The sequence below is a fragment of the Astatotilapia calliptera genome, chromosome 5, assembly GCF_900246225.1.
Source record: "Astatotilapia calliptera chromosome 5, fAstCal1.2, whole genome shotgun sequence".
Lineage (NCBI taxonomy): Eukaryota > Metazoa > Chordata > Actinopteri > Cichliformes > Cichlidae > Astatotilapia > Astatotilapia calliptera.
The window spans coordinates 37,596,818-37,610,466 of record NC_039306.1 but is presented as its reverse complement, the minus strand read 5'-3'; the positions used below and the strand labels follow the sequence as shown (position 1 = coordinate 37,610,466).

Here is a 13,649-nt window from a genome sequence, read left to right as displayed (position 1 = left end):
ATGACCCCTGAGCTGATAATAAGGCTGATGAGTCTCTTGCCAACTGAGCTATTGACTGGGCTATGGATTGTAACAAAGTGTCTAATAGGTCTGGCTGTGACTGTAATGGAGGTGACGATTGAGTGGCTAACTGAGGTAGCGGCTGCAGGGCAGCTAACCAAGCTACCGGCTGGGCAGCTGACTCAACAAACACAGCCCCGGAATAAACAGTCATTCGAGCTGGCGAAACAGACGGAGTGTCTTTTCCACTCACCACAGCCGGCAGTTCCGAAGTCCTAATCCCCGGCTGTGGGGCGACGCGATGTTTTACACACTCCTTTTGTTGTTGACATTTACAGGCTGTGTGCAAAATGCCACACTCTTCAACTTCATGCCAACTAATATTTTTACGTCCAGTAGGTGTCCTGCTAGAGCAAATGAAGCTTCAAGAAGCTTTGCGTTGGGGTGAACCAATTGGATGAAAAGCTTCAGTGCTTCATGAGGCTTCATCTGCCCATCACTACGGAACACCATAGAACGCAGATAACGCAGAAATACACGGATGAATGCAGATAACGCAGAGGCAGACTGATGAATGCAGACGAGCCGACAACGAACACAGACCGACACCCACTAAATATACACACACACAAGGTAATCAGGTAATCACACACAGGAGGGAAGAACAGCTGAACCTAATACACATGAGGACCGAAGGAGACAAGCTGAACACAATGACAACAGACACAGACCTTCAGAACAGAACAGGAAATCCAGAACACAAGCCTTCAAAGTAAAACAGGAAACACACAGACTGATTTACAACACAACACGGGGACATGAACAGAGCACCAAAAACAGACACAGGTAGGGCTGAATATACACCAAACTTCAGGTACCCCCTAAACTAATACAAATCAGAATAAACACAAAATGCTGGGTCAACGACCCAGGACCATGACACTTGTAAAGTAAAAACATGATGTATGATGATATTTAAGCTCATCCTGCTTGGTTGTTATTTAAGAAGAGAGTTTATTCCACTGTGCGAGGACTGAATCTGTTTCTTTTCTTGGAGATAAGTTCCCCTGCCTTAGAAAGAATTCTCTCATGTGGAACAGAAGAGGCTGCAGAAACTGCAATGCAATTTGGTAGAGATGCAGGTATGCAGGGAGTGCAGAATTATTAGGCAAATTGTATTTTTGAGGAATAATGTTAATATTGAACAACAACCATGTTCTCAATGAACCCAAAAAACTCAGTAATATCAAAGCTGAATGTTTTTGGAAGTAGTTTTTAGTTTTAGCTATTTTAGGGGGATATCTGTGTGTGCAGGTGACTCTTACTGTGCATAATTATTAGGCAACTTAACAAAAAACAAATATATACCCATTTCAATTATTTATTTTTACCAGTGAAACCAATATAACATCTCCACATTCACAAATATACATTTCTGACATTCAAAAACAAAACAAAAACAAATCAGCGACCAATATAGCCACCTTTCTTTGCAAGGACACTCAAAAGCCTGCCATCCATGGATTCTGTCAGTGTTTTGATCTGTTCACCATCAACATTGCGTGCAGCAGCAACCACAGCCTCCCAGACACTGTTCAGAGAGGTGTACTGTTTTCCCTCCTTGTAAATCTCACATTTGATGATGGACCACAGGTTCTCAATGGGGTTCAGATCAGGTGAACAAGGTGGCCATGTCATTAGTTTTTCTTCTTTTATACCCTTTCTTGCCAGCCACGCTGTGGAGGACTTGGACGCGTGTGATGGAGCATTGTCCTGCATGAAAATCATGTTTTTCTTGAAGGATGCAGACTTCTTCCTGTACCACTGCTTGAAGAAGGTGTCTTCCAGAAACTGGCAGTAGGACTGGGAGTTGAGCTTGACTCCATCCTCAACCCGAAAAGGCCCCACAAGCTCATCTTTGATGATACCAGCCCAAACCAGTACTCCACCTCCACCTTGCTGGCGTCTGAGTCGGACTGGAGCTCTCTGCCCTTTACCAATCCAGCCACGGGCCCATCCATCTGGCCCATCAAGACTCACTCTCATTTCATCAGTCCATAAAACCTTAGAAAAACCAGTCTTGAGATATTTCTTGGCCCAGTCTTGACGTTTCAGCTTGTGTGTCTTGTTCAGTGGTGGTCGTCTTTCAGCCTTTCTTACCTTGGCCATGTCTCTGAGTATTGCACACCTTGTGCTTTTGGGCACTCCAGTGATGTTGCAGCTCTGAAATATGGCCAAACTGGTGGCACGTGGCATCTTGGCAGCTGCACGCTTGACTTTTCTCAGTTCATGGGCAGTTATTTTGCGCCTTGGTTTTTCCACACGCTTCTTGCGACCCTGTTGACTATTTTGAATGAAACGCTTGATTGTTCGATGATCACGCTTCAGAAGCTTTGCAATTTTGTACAAATTGTACAAATTTTCTGTACAATTGTTTCTAGAATTTTTGACGGAAAACGGAAGCTTGGAAATATGTCTGAAATTAGCAAGAACAGAGGAGTCAAGGTTCATTTTTTCAAGTACTGGCTGCACCAGAGCATGCTTGAACCCAGTTGGTACTACTCCAGAGCTAAGACTGCTATTACACAGAGGGTTAACGAGGGAAGTGGGAGCACACAGGGAACACAGCTGACACAGATAATCGTAACGAGACACGGCAGGAGTGAACACAACATCACGCATACTGACGAGAGACTGTCAAAGTAAATTGCAATTTTGAGACTGCTGCATCCCTCTGCAAGATATCTCACTATTTTTGACTTTTCTGAGCCCGTCAAGTCCTTCTTTTGACCTATTTTGCCAAAGGAAAGGACGTTGCCTAATAATTATGCACACCTGATATAGTGAAACACATGGATTGCTTGTTCCAAGTTTTTAAAGGATAAAAATGATCTCACCAAGGATAGGAAAAAGTCCTCTCGAAGAGGTAAGACCTCCAACGGCCCCAACAATAGAGGCACTTTGGACACTAATTCCCCCACCTCTCCCCCCTCCATAGAGCCATCACCACCTTCAAACTGTTCACCTACAACACCCCCCTCCTCACCCCACACAAAAGAGGATTTCACACCACCTCCTCCCACCACAACTCTTCATATTCATGAAGCAGATGTGAGGAAGCAGTTTAAGAACCTGAATGCTCGGAAAGCTCCCGGCCCAGACGGTGTGTCTCCTGCCACCCTCAGACACTGTGCAAACGAGCTGGCCCCAGTGTTTTCTGGCATTTTCAACTCCTCACTGCAGGCATGTCATGTGCCTGCCTGCTTCAAGTCCTCCACCATAATCCCTGTCCCCAAGAAACCTAGGATCACTGGACTAAATGACTACAGACCCGTGGCTCTGACATCTGTGGTCATGAAGTCTTTTGAGCGCCTAGTTCTCTCCCATCTCAGGACCCTCACGGCCCCCCTCCTGGACCCCCTGCAGTTTGCATATAGAGCCAACAGGTCTGTAGACGAGGCCATCAACATGGCCCTACACTTCATCCTGCAGCATCTGGACTCCCCAGGAACCTACGCCAGGATCCGGTTTGTGGACTTCAGCTCTGCCTTCAACACCATCCTTCCAGACCATCTCGGAGACAAGCTTTCCCAGATGAATGTGACAGAAATGGAAGCTTGGAAATATGTCTGAAATTAGCAAGAACAGAGGAGTCAAGGTTCATTTTTTAAGTACTGGCTGCACCAGAGCATGCTTGAACCCAGTTGGTACTACTCCAGAGCTAAGACTGCTATTACACAGAGGGTTAACGAGGGAAGTGGGAGCACACAGGGAACACAGCTGACACAGATAATCGTAACGAGACACGGCAGGAGTGAACACAACATCACGCATACTGACGAGAGACTGTCAAAGTAAAACAGGAAGTACACAGAGGTTCAGAAAGGAGGAGAGAGAGCACGGAGAGCGCGGACATAACAGGCTGGGGAAACGTGGAATAAAGCACAAGGAGGGGAAACGAGGGCTCACAGATACACAGGGGGTAATCAAATAAGGAACATCTTAACAGAACAACCTAGGAACCAAGGCATAAATAAGGAACAAAATACCAAACACACGAAAACTAAGAATACTGGGCCAACATGGCCCAGGACCATGACAACAACCCAATAACCCCCAAAGTGTCTAAGTCACGTGACGTGTCGGCGCAACACCGAAACATAAGGGGGGTGGGGGGCGGCAAAGTGTGCCTGCTCTCCGCTGACACAGGAGGGCGAGTCCAGCGACCTGGCTGTTTCGTTTTTGCCGAAAGCACAGCATAGCAAACAAGCAGAACTCAAAGTAAAGAATCGATCTAACCAGGCTAGTATCGATCCAAGCAAATGGGCGATAGAAAACTGATCGCCGTCCCCAATGGCATGACGTCGGGGCAGTGTGAGTACGAGCAAATTTTTTTTTTTGCCGATGCCCGTGATGCCCACGCCACCACGATGCCCTCCTGGGCAACTGCCCACGTCGCCCATATCAAAAACCACTACTGCTCTCAAATCAGAAATCTGTTATGGTCAACCCTAGATGCCCACTCCATGTCCTGGAGGTTATCAACAGTAGTGGATTCAGTCAAAGATTGACTGCACTACAATGCCAGACTTTTTACACCAGAGGCTATACGACAGTTTCATGCACAAACTTTAATAATACAGTTGTATCCACATTAGCTCTTTCATCCACTGTTATCCTCTTCAGTGCCTTGTACCAACACAGAGCACAGCAGCTACCCGAACGCTACTCCAACAGAGGTTGATTACATTGTTAATAATTTTTTAAACTCTTTCACAGGTGTTACAGTATCCAAAGAGAGTCTCTCAAACTCTCAAAAGAGCACCTTTAAGCCGATAACCTGTAAGCCAGAGAAGAAATGGCATATCACAAATTTAGAAGACCATTATTTACCCTGGAGAAATAGTTTGCAGCTTTAAAAAAAAAAATCCGTAAAGCTAAAACATCTTACAAAATATGAACAGCCCTAGGTTTCTTTTCAGCACTATAACCAAGCTGACAAAAAGTCAGAGCTCTGTTGAGCTTTAATGTTAACTAGTACTGACTTCATGAACTTCCTCAGAATCAGAATCAGAAAGGGTTTTATTGCCAAATGTTGAGCAGGTTTACAACATTGGGAAATTGCTGCGGTACTTCAGTGCAAACATACTGTCAGAAATTAAGCTTAAATAGACATGAAAATAAAAATAAGAATAAGAATTAAAAGTGCTAAGTAGATAGATATATACATGAGTGCAGGTGGTGGTCAGTGCAAACATGGAATGATGCAGTGAACACAGCGTAGGGTCATGTGTTAGTGGTGGGAACAGTCATAAGGTTATTGTTCATGTGTCCAACAGCAGAGGGGAAGAAACTGTTCTTATGGCGAGAGGTTCTGGTGCGAATGGACCGGAGCCTCCTGCCTGAGGGGAGCAGGTCAAACAGACTGTGTCCAGGGTGAGAAGGGTCAGCTGAGATCTGAGCTGCACGCCGCAGTGTCCTGGAGGTGTACAGGTCCTGCAGAGATGGGAGTCTGCAGCCAATCACCTTCTCAGCAGAGCGCACAACACGCTGCAGTCTCTGTTTGTCCCTGATAGTGGCTCCAGCGTACCACACGGTGATGGAGGAGGTGAGGATGGACTCGATGATTGCAGTGTAGAATTCAGAAATACCGTTGTAAACATTAGAGAAAAAATACTGTTGTCAACCAGCTAACAGATCATCTGCAGAGGTTTATTTGAAGAGTTTCAGTCAGGTTTCAGAGCTCATCACAGCACAGAAACAGCTTTAGTGAAGGTTACAAATGATCTTCTTATGGCCTCTGACAGTGGACTCATCTCTGTGCTTGTCCTGCTAGACCTCAGTGCAGCGTTCGATACTGTCGACCATAATATCCTATTAGAGCGATTAGAACATGCTGTAGGTATTACAGGTACTGCACTGCAGTGGTTTGTATCATATCTATCTAATAGACTCCAGTTTGTGCATGTAAATGGAGAGTCCTCTTCACACACTGAGGTTAATTACTGGGTTTCACACGGTTCTTTATTTGTAGTTAATATTGTTTTGCTGTTTGAGATGTCTGGTGTCATGTTCATATTGCAACATAATTATAGGTAAACACCATTAAATTTTTCATCATGTTGCATAAATCTAATTACATTTATTGAAACTATATTTTTGAAAGGGGGTCACAGTAAAACTTTAATGTGGGTTGTGATTGGGCTAAAGGCATATTTTTTGTTATACGGTATCTGCGAAATGCCCCAACTTTAGCAATATACCAATGAAGAGTGACGAAAAAGAGCATGCATTGAAAGCGATGAAAGAATTTGTCCGTTAGTCTTCAGGCGATGAAAGCAAAAACCTGTTGCGTAGCATTCCTGTAATCCGCTGGGGAAACTGAGTGAGCAGCATTGTGAAATCTGGGAGAAAGCAATGTTCTTTAGCAATTACTGACTGAAACAGATTCCAAAGGTTAGTAGGAAATAGGATTATCAGACACACGTCATCACCTGTCCACACCTGTCCACACCTGATATTTCTTCTCACTCTGAATAAGAGCCTGTGACGTCTCACCCTGCTTTTATGACCAGAGACAAGTGATATGTTTTAGGACTTTTCTCCTAATAATACTGATCAGTTAGCGCTGGAATGTCATTAATTCTTAACAAAAATGCCTCTATGAATAATGCTGACGCAAAGCCTAATTAAAACAGGAACAACATTGAGAACAGTGAATTCTGTACCGCTGTGATGTAAATTCTGAGTCTTTTTGCTCTAGCTCAGTTTCCTGATTCCAGCAAAAGCCAAGTATAGGGACGAAAAGTGCAAAGAATTGAAGATCCAAGTGTCAGATGAGCTGTGAAAAATGTCACGTCGGATATACATAAAAGTTGCCTAAATTCTAAATGATTGAAGTACAACACACATTATTCCAAAGTCAAACTTGGTGATTTATTTTTAAATTGAAAACCACATTCTTCTTCTGGCACTGTTCTACTTTTTCTTTTCAAAACAGTATGAGAGAAGTATTTCAGCAAACAGGAAGTGTCTGGGTCTGGTCTACTGGTGTTCCTATCACTGAAAGCAGGCTTTCATAATTGCAATGCTTAATGTTGGACCAGATGTCTACTTATTGCTATGTCCCCAAGCATGCATCAAAAGAAATCTTTAAACATTCGACTCTGAGGCCTAAAGCACGCGTTCTTTTGTGGTCTTACACCTTTATTCTTTCCTAACTTAAATATACAGAGTGAATTTCTGGCTCTGCCATCTATCCATTTTGTTGTTGTTGCTGATGTGTTTATTGGCCTATGAATAACAGAGGCAGTTACTTGTTTTGCTAATGCTGATGCTGACTGGCCAGTTTGTAGGTTTTTATTACTCCCTTTATATCTAGCTATTTGCTTTTTTCACCGATTTAACCGGAGCCTCATTGTGTCATCTCTCTGTGTGCTGCACTGGCTGTGGAGATGACAATAAAGTTTACTTTGATTTGGTTAAATGACTTGTGAGTTCATTTCTCCGGTGTTCTCCTATGTTATTTCTCTTGCTGGGAGCATATTTGTGTTTCACTGCAAAACATTTCAACACAGTAAGTCAAAAAAATAAAATCCATAATGCCTATTTTTATTTGCATACAAATGAATATCTGCGCTGTGCTGCGTTAAACACTTTGTGGTAGTTACAGCCATCGTGTTACAGCACTCGTGTAGAAAACCTTCCTGTTGCTGAATTTCATGTTTACTTTTGGAATCAATGATAGAGTACAAGAAAAAACACTATTTTAAATGGACCACAGACCCTAGCCCTAAACAGTCACCCAAGAGATTAAAGAGTACAACAAAACTCTAATATGACCTGAAACGTAACAAGAATGACATGTCACTTTTTAAAGCCTTTTAAAAAAAGCAATAATTGACAGTATTTCAATGGTACATTTTTATGTATTTCTTTCTGTACTTTTCTGCATTTCTACCATGTATTGGCCAAGCCATATTGTAAGAGATCCTTTTTTATATTAGCAGAACAGATACTTTACAAATGCTGTAGGCTTTGGCAGGAGATTACTAACCACTAGGTATCAGCACTGAGCCAGGCCAAGCAGTAGCTTTGGTTTGCTGCAACACAGAAAACCTGTTTCTTTCTGCAATATGACACCTGGACAGAGTACGTACACACTGTGTCTGCAAAATACTGACGAGCTTACCATTAGGATGGAATAATTATCAACATGCCCTCTTGTGTTTATATCCTCTGATGTTTATCTAAACAAGTATTAGTACCAATACTAACAATATGGCCGCTGATATTTCTTTGCTGTTGTAAGGATTAAGTTTACACTTCTCTAGGCTTTGAGCTCTGTTACAGGTATCTAGGTACAGTAATGTTAAGAGAGCTGGACACTCTTAACAGTCTACAATTCTGACTGGAGCGAGGGAAACACTGGCATACAGTGTGCCGACTGCTGTCTGCTCCTAGAGTTTCAGAGTAAGAATAATTTACAGCACCTCTAAAGTCAACAGGCAACATAACTTCATTAAGCTGTTGCCATTGCTGGCAACATGAACTGAAGGCTTTGTGCACTGATGAGAGGTTTGGCAGGTATGGTTTGTTTTAGCTTGGTAGAGACTTTGGAATCAGAGTAAATTAGAAACAGACACATTTAGGCCTAATCTGAGCTGCTTTTAGGACTTACAGCTCAGCTCCCTCACAAACATGGGTCAAAAGGCTTGATATGGTGCAGTGTGCAAGCGTAGTCTAGGTCAGATATGGCCCAGAAGTCATAAAGCTGGCTAAATATGTGAGGCAGGTCCATAAAATAAATGTCAGTCATCCTGGACATCAAGGCTAAGATAGAAAATGCACATATTTTGGGCAAAAACTTACTGCTGGATATTTTGGATGTACAAGTCATATTTTCATGTTCACACCAGTATTAAAGATACAGGTTGATCAATACAAAGGTTCAATTAAGTTTTTCTTGCCATGAAAATCTTTCTCTGTGCTCTCTCTCTGTGCCTGTGTGTGTTTATGTGTGTAACCTGGTAAATATGAGGTTACCACTTAGCTTCGTGTGTGTCAAACAAGGCAGCTGGGTGCAGTAGAAGTTTGAGAAGCTACATAACATTCTTTTATCACTGTTTGCCTGTGGTGACTGGCAAAACTGATAAAGGTACCTGTCCTCACAGGACAGGTACCTCTTTGTGTCTATTTTTTAGATCGTGACTATTTGCAAATGTCTATCACACACACCCCTTCCTCACTGATGTGAAACATGTCTGTGTCAATACCTTGACATTTAAATATGTCAAGTTAGTTGAAAAACAGTAGAAATGTAAAAGTATTTCAAAAGGGACCTAGAATAAGAACTGTAATGGAACAAAAGAAATGTCAAGCAACAAAAATCTAAGGAAAAAGAAGCCTATGAAAGCTGCCCAGTCAGTGTACAAAATATGATGTAGAAATATAAGCGAAGAATAAAAGGCAGGGCAGGTTTGTTTTGTTGATCAAGTTCTCAGGAAACTGGGGGAGGAGTAGCAATGGAGGCGTGGCCATGTTCAGGTGGAATTCCCCTGAATTTACCTGAGTCCATCCCCCACAACTATAAAGCTCATAAGGTAAAAGCAGGTACATTTTTTTGCCGTGGATACCGAGCCAGAGAGGGCAGTGGTACTCAAACAGCAGAATCCAGACACTGGATTGTCTTAGGACGTCTTTCTGTTTCATCATATTGTGGCCAGTGTTGTAATCAGGTAAATTATATACATACCTAACTTATGATCCTGCTTTTAATAAGCTTTGTTTGCTGGTTTCCTGTTTGCTAGTTTTTCTGGGATGTAAAGAAGCATTTTCTATATTTCACAGTGCCTCCATGTCATCGCCGTGCCTCAGCACTGTTCTGACTCATGCTAACCTAACCATGTATCAGACTGGTTTGCCAGATGTGCTGCAACATCAGGCCACTATGCTTTCCAGCATCAGTCCGCTGCAAATCAGCAATCCAGCATACAGTTCCAACATAGCTGGTGAGAAGAGACATGTTATTTCTGACCTTGCACTGTCACACAATTCACGTGTTTAGCTGATCTGTGTCAGACAAAAGATTTTCAACATGTTAAGTCTCTTGGCTTTGAAGCTTTAGTTAACCAGGCCAGTCTAGTTTCAGCTACAGACTAATCTCAAAGTAAACAGACGCTCTCTTTCAAACTTCAGCCAGCCTGCTCACCTTTGCTTTGACCTTATTTAGTCACTCACTAAATGATTTACCAGGCAAGTAATGTTTAACTCAGCATAACCGCATAACAGGAGAATGCTGTGACCTCATGGTTAAAACAGTTTCACTTTATTTGTTCGAACTTAGAGACGGGCTTCAAAGTTAAGCTAAACTAAAAGTGCCTTATTGTCAGATTCAAACCTGTGTGTATGAACCAAGATCATGGTTTTTATGAAAATATGCTGTTAAAGCTTAGTGTGTACTGAGTATCTGCACAGCTCAGGAATAATAAATAATCTCTGGCTGTCGCTGCAGGTCAGGGGTACAGGCAGATCAGCCCTAATTACTGGACAGCAGATCATGTGTTGGAGTGGATCAGTGACCAAGTAGAGAGCACCAAGTTCGATGCAAACACCCTTAGTCTGGCAAACTGTGCCATGGATGGCTCCGCCCTTTGCCAGATGAACCGGGAGCAGATGATTGGGATCTTTGGTGTGCAGCTTGGCCCACACCTCTATCAGAGTCTACAGGAGCACAAGAGCAAAATGCCTGGTAAAATGCTCATGTTATTCAGGAACAATTTACTGACAGCAACAGCTGAAAATATCCATACATAACTGAACTATTTCTAACATCTAGCTATGTGAAGAAGAATTATTTTTATGTATGAAAAATACATGTAAACTAATCTTTCCTTCCCCAGAGATGCAGATGTTATCAGGACAAGAATTGAACGAGACCTGCCAGCTCTTGGACAACTTCTTGGACAACCTTGGACAGAACTTTCCTCTACTCAGCACAATTAAAATTGGTCAAGGTACATCTTATACCGATATGTTCAAAGTTGACATATTATGTGGACTAGTTTACAAGTGGACTTGCTAATTTCTACTTACAGCTGAAGAAGCTGTCAACAAAAGAGAATTTGACTATCAGGATGACTATGATCTGACTACTCTGACCATGGAACCAATGACACCACTGAGAGACACTGGCTACCTGTCTGATAATCATTCTGACAGCGAGTACAGCTCCTCCTCCAACAGTTAGTATTTTATCTTCATATTTGTCAAGACTTGTTATCATTCAAGTTCAAGAATGTTATTAAAAATATATCTCTCATGTATTCAGCTGGCATGTTTGGCTTTCCAAGCATCGGTTCACCAGAGTCTGGCAGCAGCGAATCTGACCCCGAGTTCTCTTACCCTCCGATTTCAAGTGAGTAAACAAGAAAAAACAACAACAAAAAACGTTTGAAGTTATTTGCATTCCCTGTATTTCGATTCATTTCTGATAAGTCACCATCTCATCGACAGAAGTGTACATCAAGCCAGAGAATGGAGAGTCCCGATTGAAACGACCACGGGGGCGACCTCCTAAAGTCAGCAGAGAGCACAGCAGCAACATATATGACAATCCAAAGAAAAACAAACATGGTAAGCCCACAAATGCTGTCTTACTAATAATGTAAAACCGTTTCAGTAGGCATGCATCTGAACACTGAACTATTTTACAGATTCTATTTTGCATTTAATTTGCATCTTTACTAGACCACAGATATTGATCTTTTCTTCTTGCTTGCTTTATGCTAATGCAGCATGCACATGCAAACAGACATTTAGCTTATTTTGTCCCACTGTCTTCAGCACCTCGTGGCACTCACCTGTGGGAATTCATCAGAGACATTCTGATCCACCCAGAAAAGAATCAGGGCCTAATGAAATGGGAGGACCGCCGTGAGGGTGTCTTTAAGTTCCTCAAATCTGAAGCTGTGGCTCAGATGTGGGGCCAGAAGAAGAAAAACAGCAGCATGACATATGAAAAGCTCAGCCGTGCAATGAGGTGAGTTCTTGCAGCAGCCCTTCCTTTACTTCTTCCTCAATCTCAACAATTTAATCAGATATTTGAATCAGATATGATTCAGAAGAAAATATTGTAACAAGGCTAAAAACACATGCTGCAGTAACAGCAGTGACAGCTTCGTCACATTTAAGATACTTTTCAGATGCTTTTGCTTTAACTATGAATCAAACTTTAGCCCAACTAATCAGAGTTGCACTGGATACATAGCTCCTCCAGGTCACAGAAGTCAGAAGATTGTTATGGCAGGTTAATTAAGACTCTCCGCTTCACATATAAAACGCTCAGTTGTTTTAAACTGAGCACCAGATGATGAAGGGGATGATATGCTATGTGCTGAACTTCAAGTAACTGAAACTTCTCCATCTGCAGGTATTACTATAAGAGGGAGATTCTGGAACGAGTCGATGGCAGGAGGCTTGTATACAAGTTTGGAAAAAACTCCAGTGGCTGGAAGATTGAGGAGATTGGTATGACTATGTAAGACATTAGTTACTAAGTGGGTAAGAACTGAAAAGCCAGTCAGAGCAGCAGTTCAGCAACTATAAATGCCTAACCATGTTGCCTGTCTGAAAAAATCCTTGCTGCCCCAAATGTTTAAGACACTAACTTCCTTTAGAAGGAAGGTGTTACAGAAAATGTAAGCCAGTGTTTATGGCTCTAGTAGGTTTTATGAACCAATATGACGTTTCACGTGTTTTTAAATTGTTTTAGATACTTGTGAGTGCAAGTACCTACAGTAAAGGCTGAAAAAGCAAACCTCGTACAGATGAACAGATTTTACTCTGGTATTTACTTGTTTTTGTTGATGCAGGACTCTCGTCTTCATTCGCTACTGTAGCACTATAAACATCTTTTCTGTCATTTTCCCATATCACAGTTTTTTTTTCCACGTGAAAAACATTGTTTCTTAGTGTAACATAAGTTTGGAAAAACAAAAAAACTTGGCTAGAAATAAATGTAGAAGTTACTTCACATTAACAAAGTAAAGATGTGCACTACATGTCTTTTGGTATCACTTATTATAAAGTGTGTTTACACAATGTTTGAGTACAGAGTAGTTCATAAGTGTCTGAATTTGAACATGACTGGTTGGTGTGAATCAGTCAGAAATCTGTTGCAGTTTGTGTGATTGTTGTAATGTAATCATCGATCTCTGGATTGATGAGGGGAGTAAATCTTATGTCAATCATTATGTGAATTATGTGAATTATGTGAATTGCATGGCATATTGTTTTTATGGCTTTTTGTATAAATAAATTTTGACATGTATCAACTTTCTGTTTGGGGACTGTTTTTTCCACATACTTCATTATTAGTGAGCATGTTGTTGAAACAAACATATTGGATACCTCATTAGTGAAAGTGTTGGGGGTTGGAAAGTCCTACAACAAGAGCTGCAGGATGCTGGAGAAAAGGCTGGGACAGAACCAAAACCTATGAGTAGACGAAATTAGACGCAATTAAGTAACAGTAGACATTCACTGGACGCTTCATTATGGTTGCCAGTCTCAAATGACAACAGATTCACAAACTAAAAAGTACGTTACAGTATCCATTGCCAACAACCTGTTTATGAAATGAACCCTTT

General features: G+C 41.8%; 1 protein-coding gene across 1 annotated transcript; it reads left to right on the top strand.

Moving 5' to 3' along the window:
• The first annotated feature begins 9,609 nt into the window (after window positions 1–9,609).
• elf3 (E74-like factor 3 (ets domain transcription factor, epithelial-specific)) lies at window positions 9,610–13,335 on the top strand. The gene is made up of 9 exons (XM_026169179.1): window positions 9,610–9,737; window positions 9,850–10,010; window positions 10,514–10,750; window positions 10,902–11,015; window positions 11,097–11,243; window positions 11,330–11,416; window positions 11,515–11,634; window positions 11,845–12,040; window positions 12,431–13,335. The coding sequence occupies exons 2-9, from the start codon at window positions 9,857–9,859 to the stop codon at window positions 12,540–12,542; spliced, it is 1,167 nt and encodes a 388-aa protein (XP_026024964.1). The 5' UTR covers window positions 9,610–9,737; window positions 9,850–9,856; the 3' UTR covers window positions 12,543–13,335.
• The last annotated feature ends 314 nt before the right edge of the window (window positions 13,336–13,649 follow it).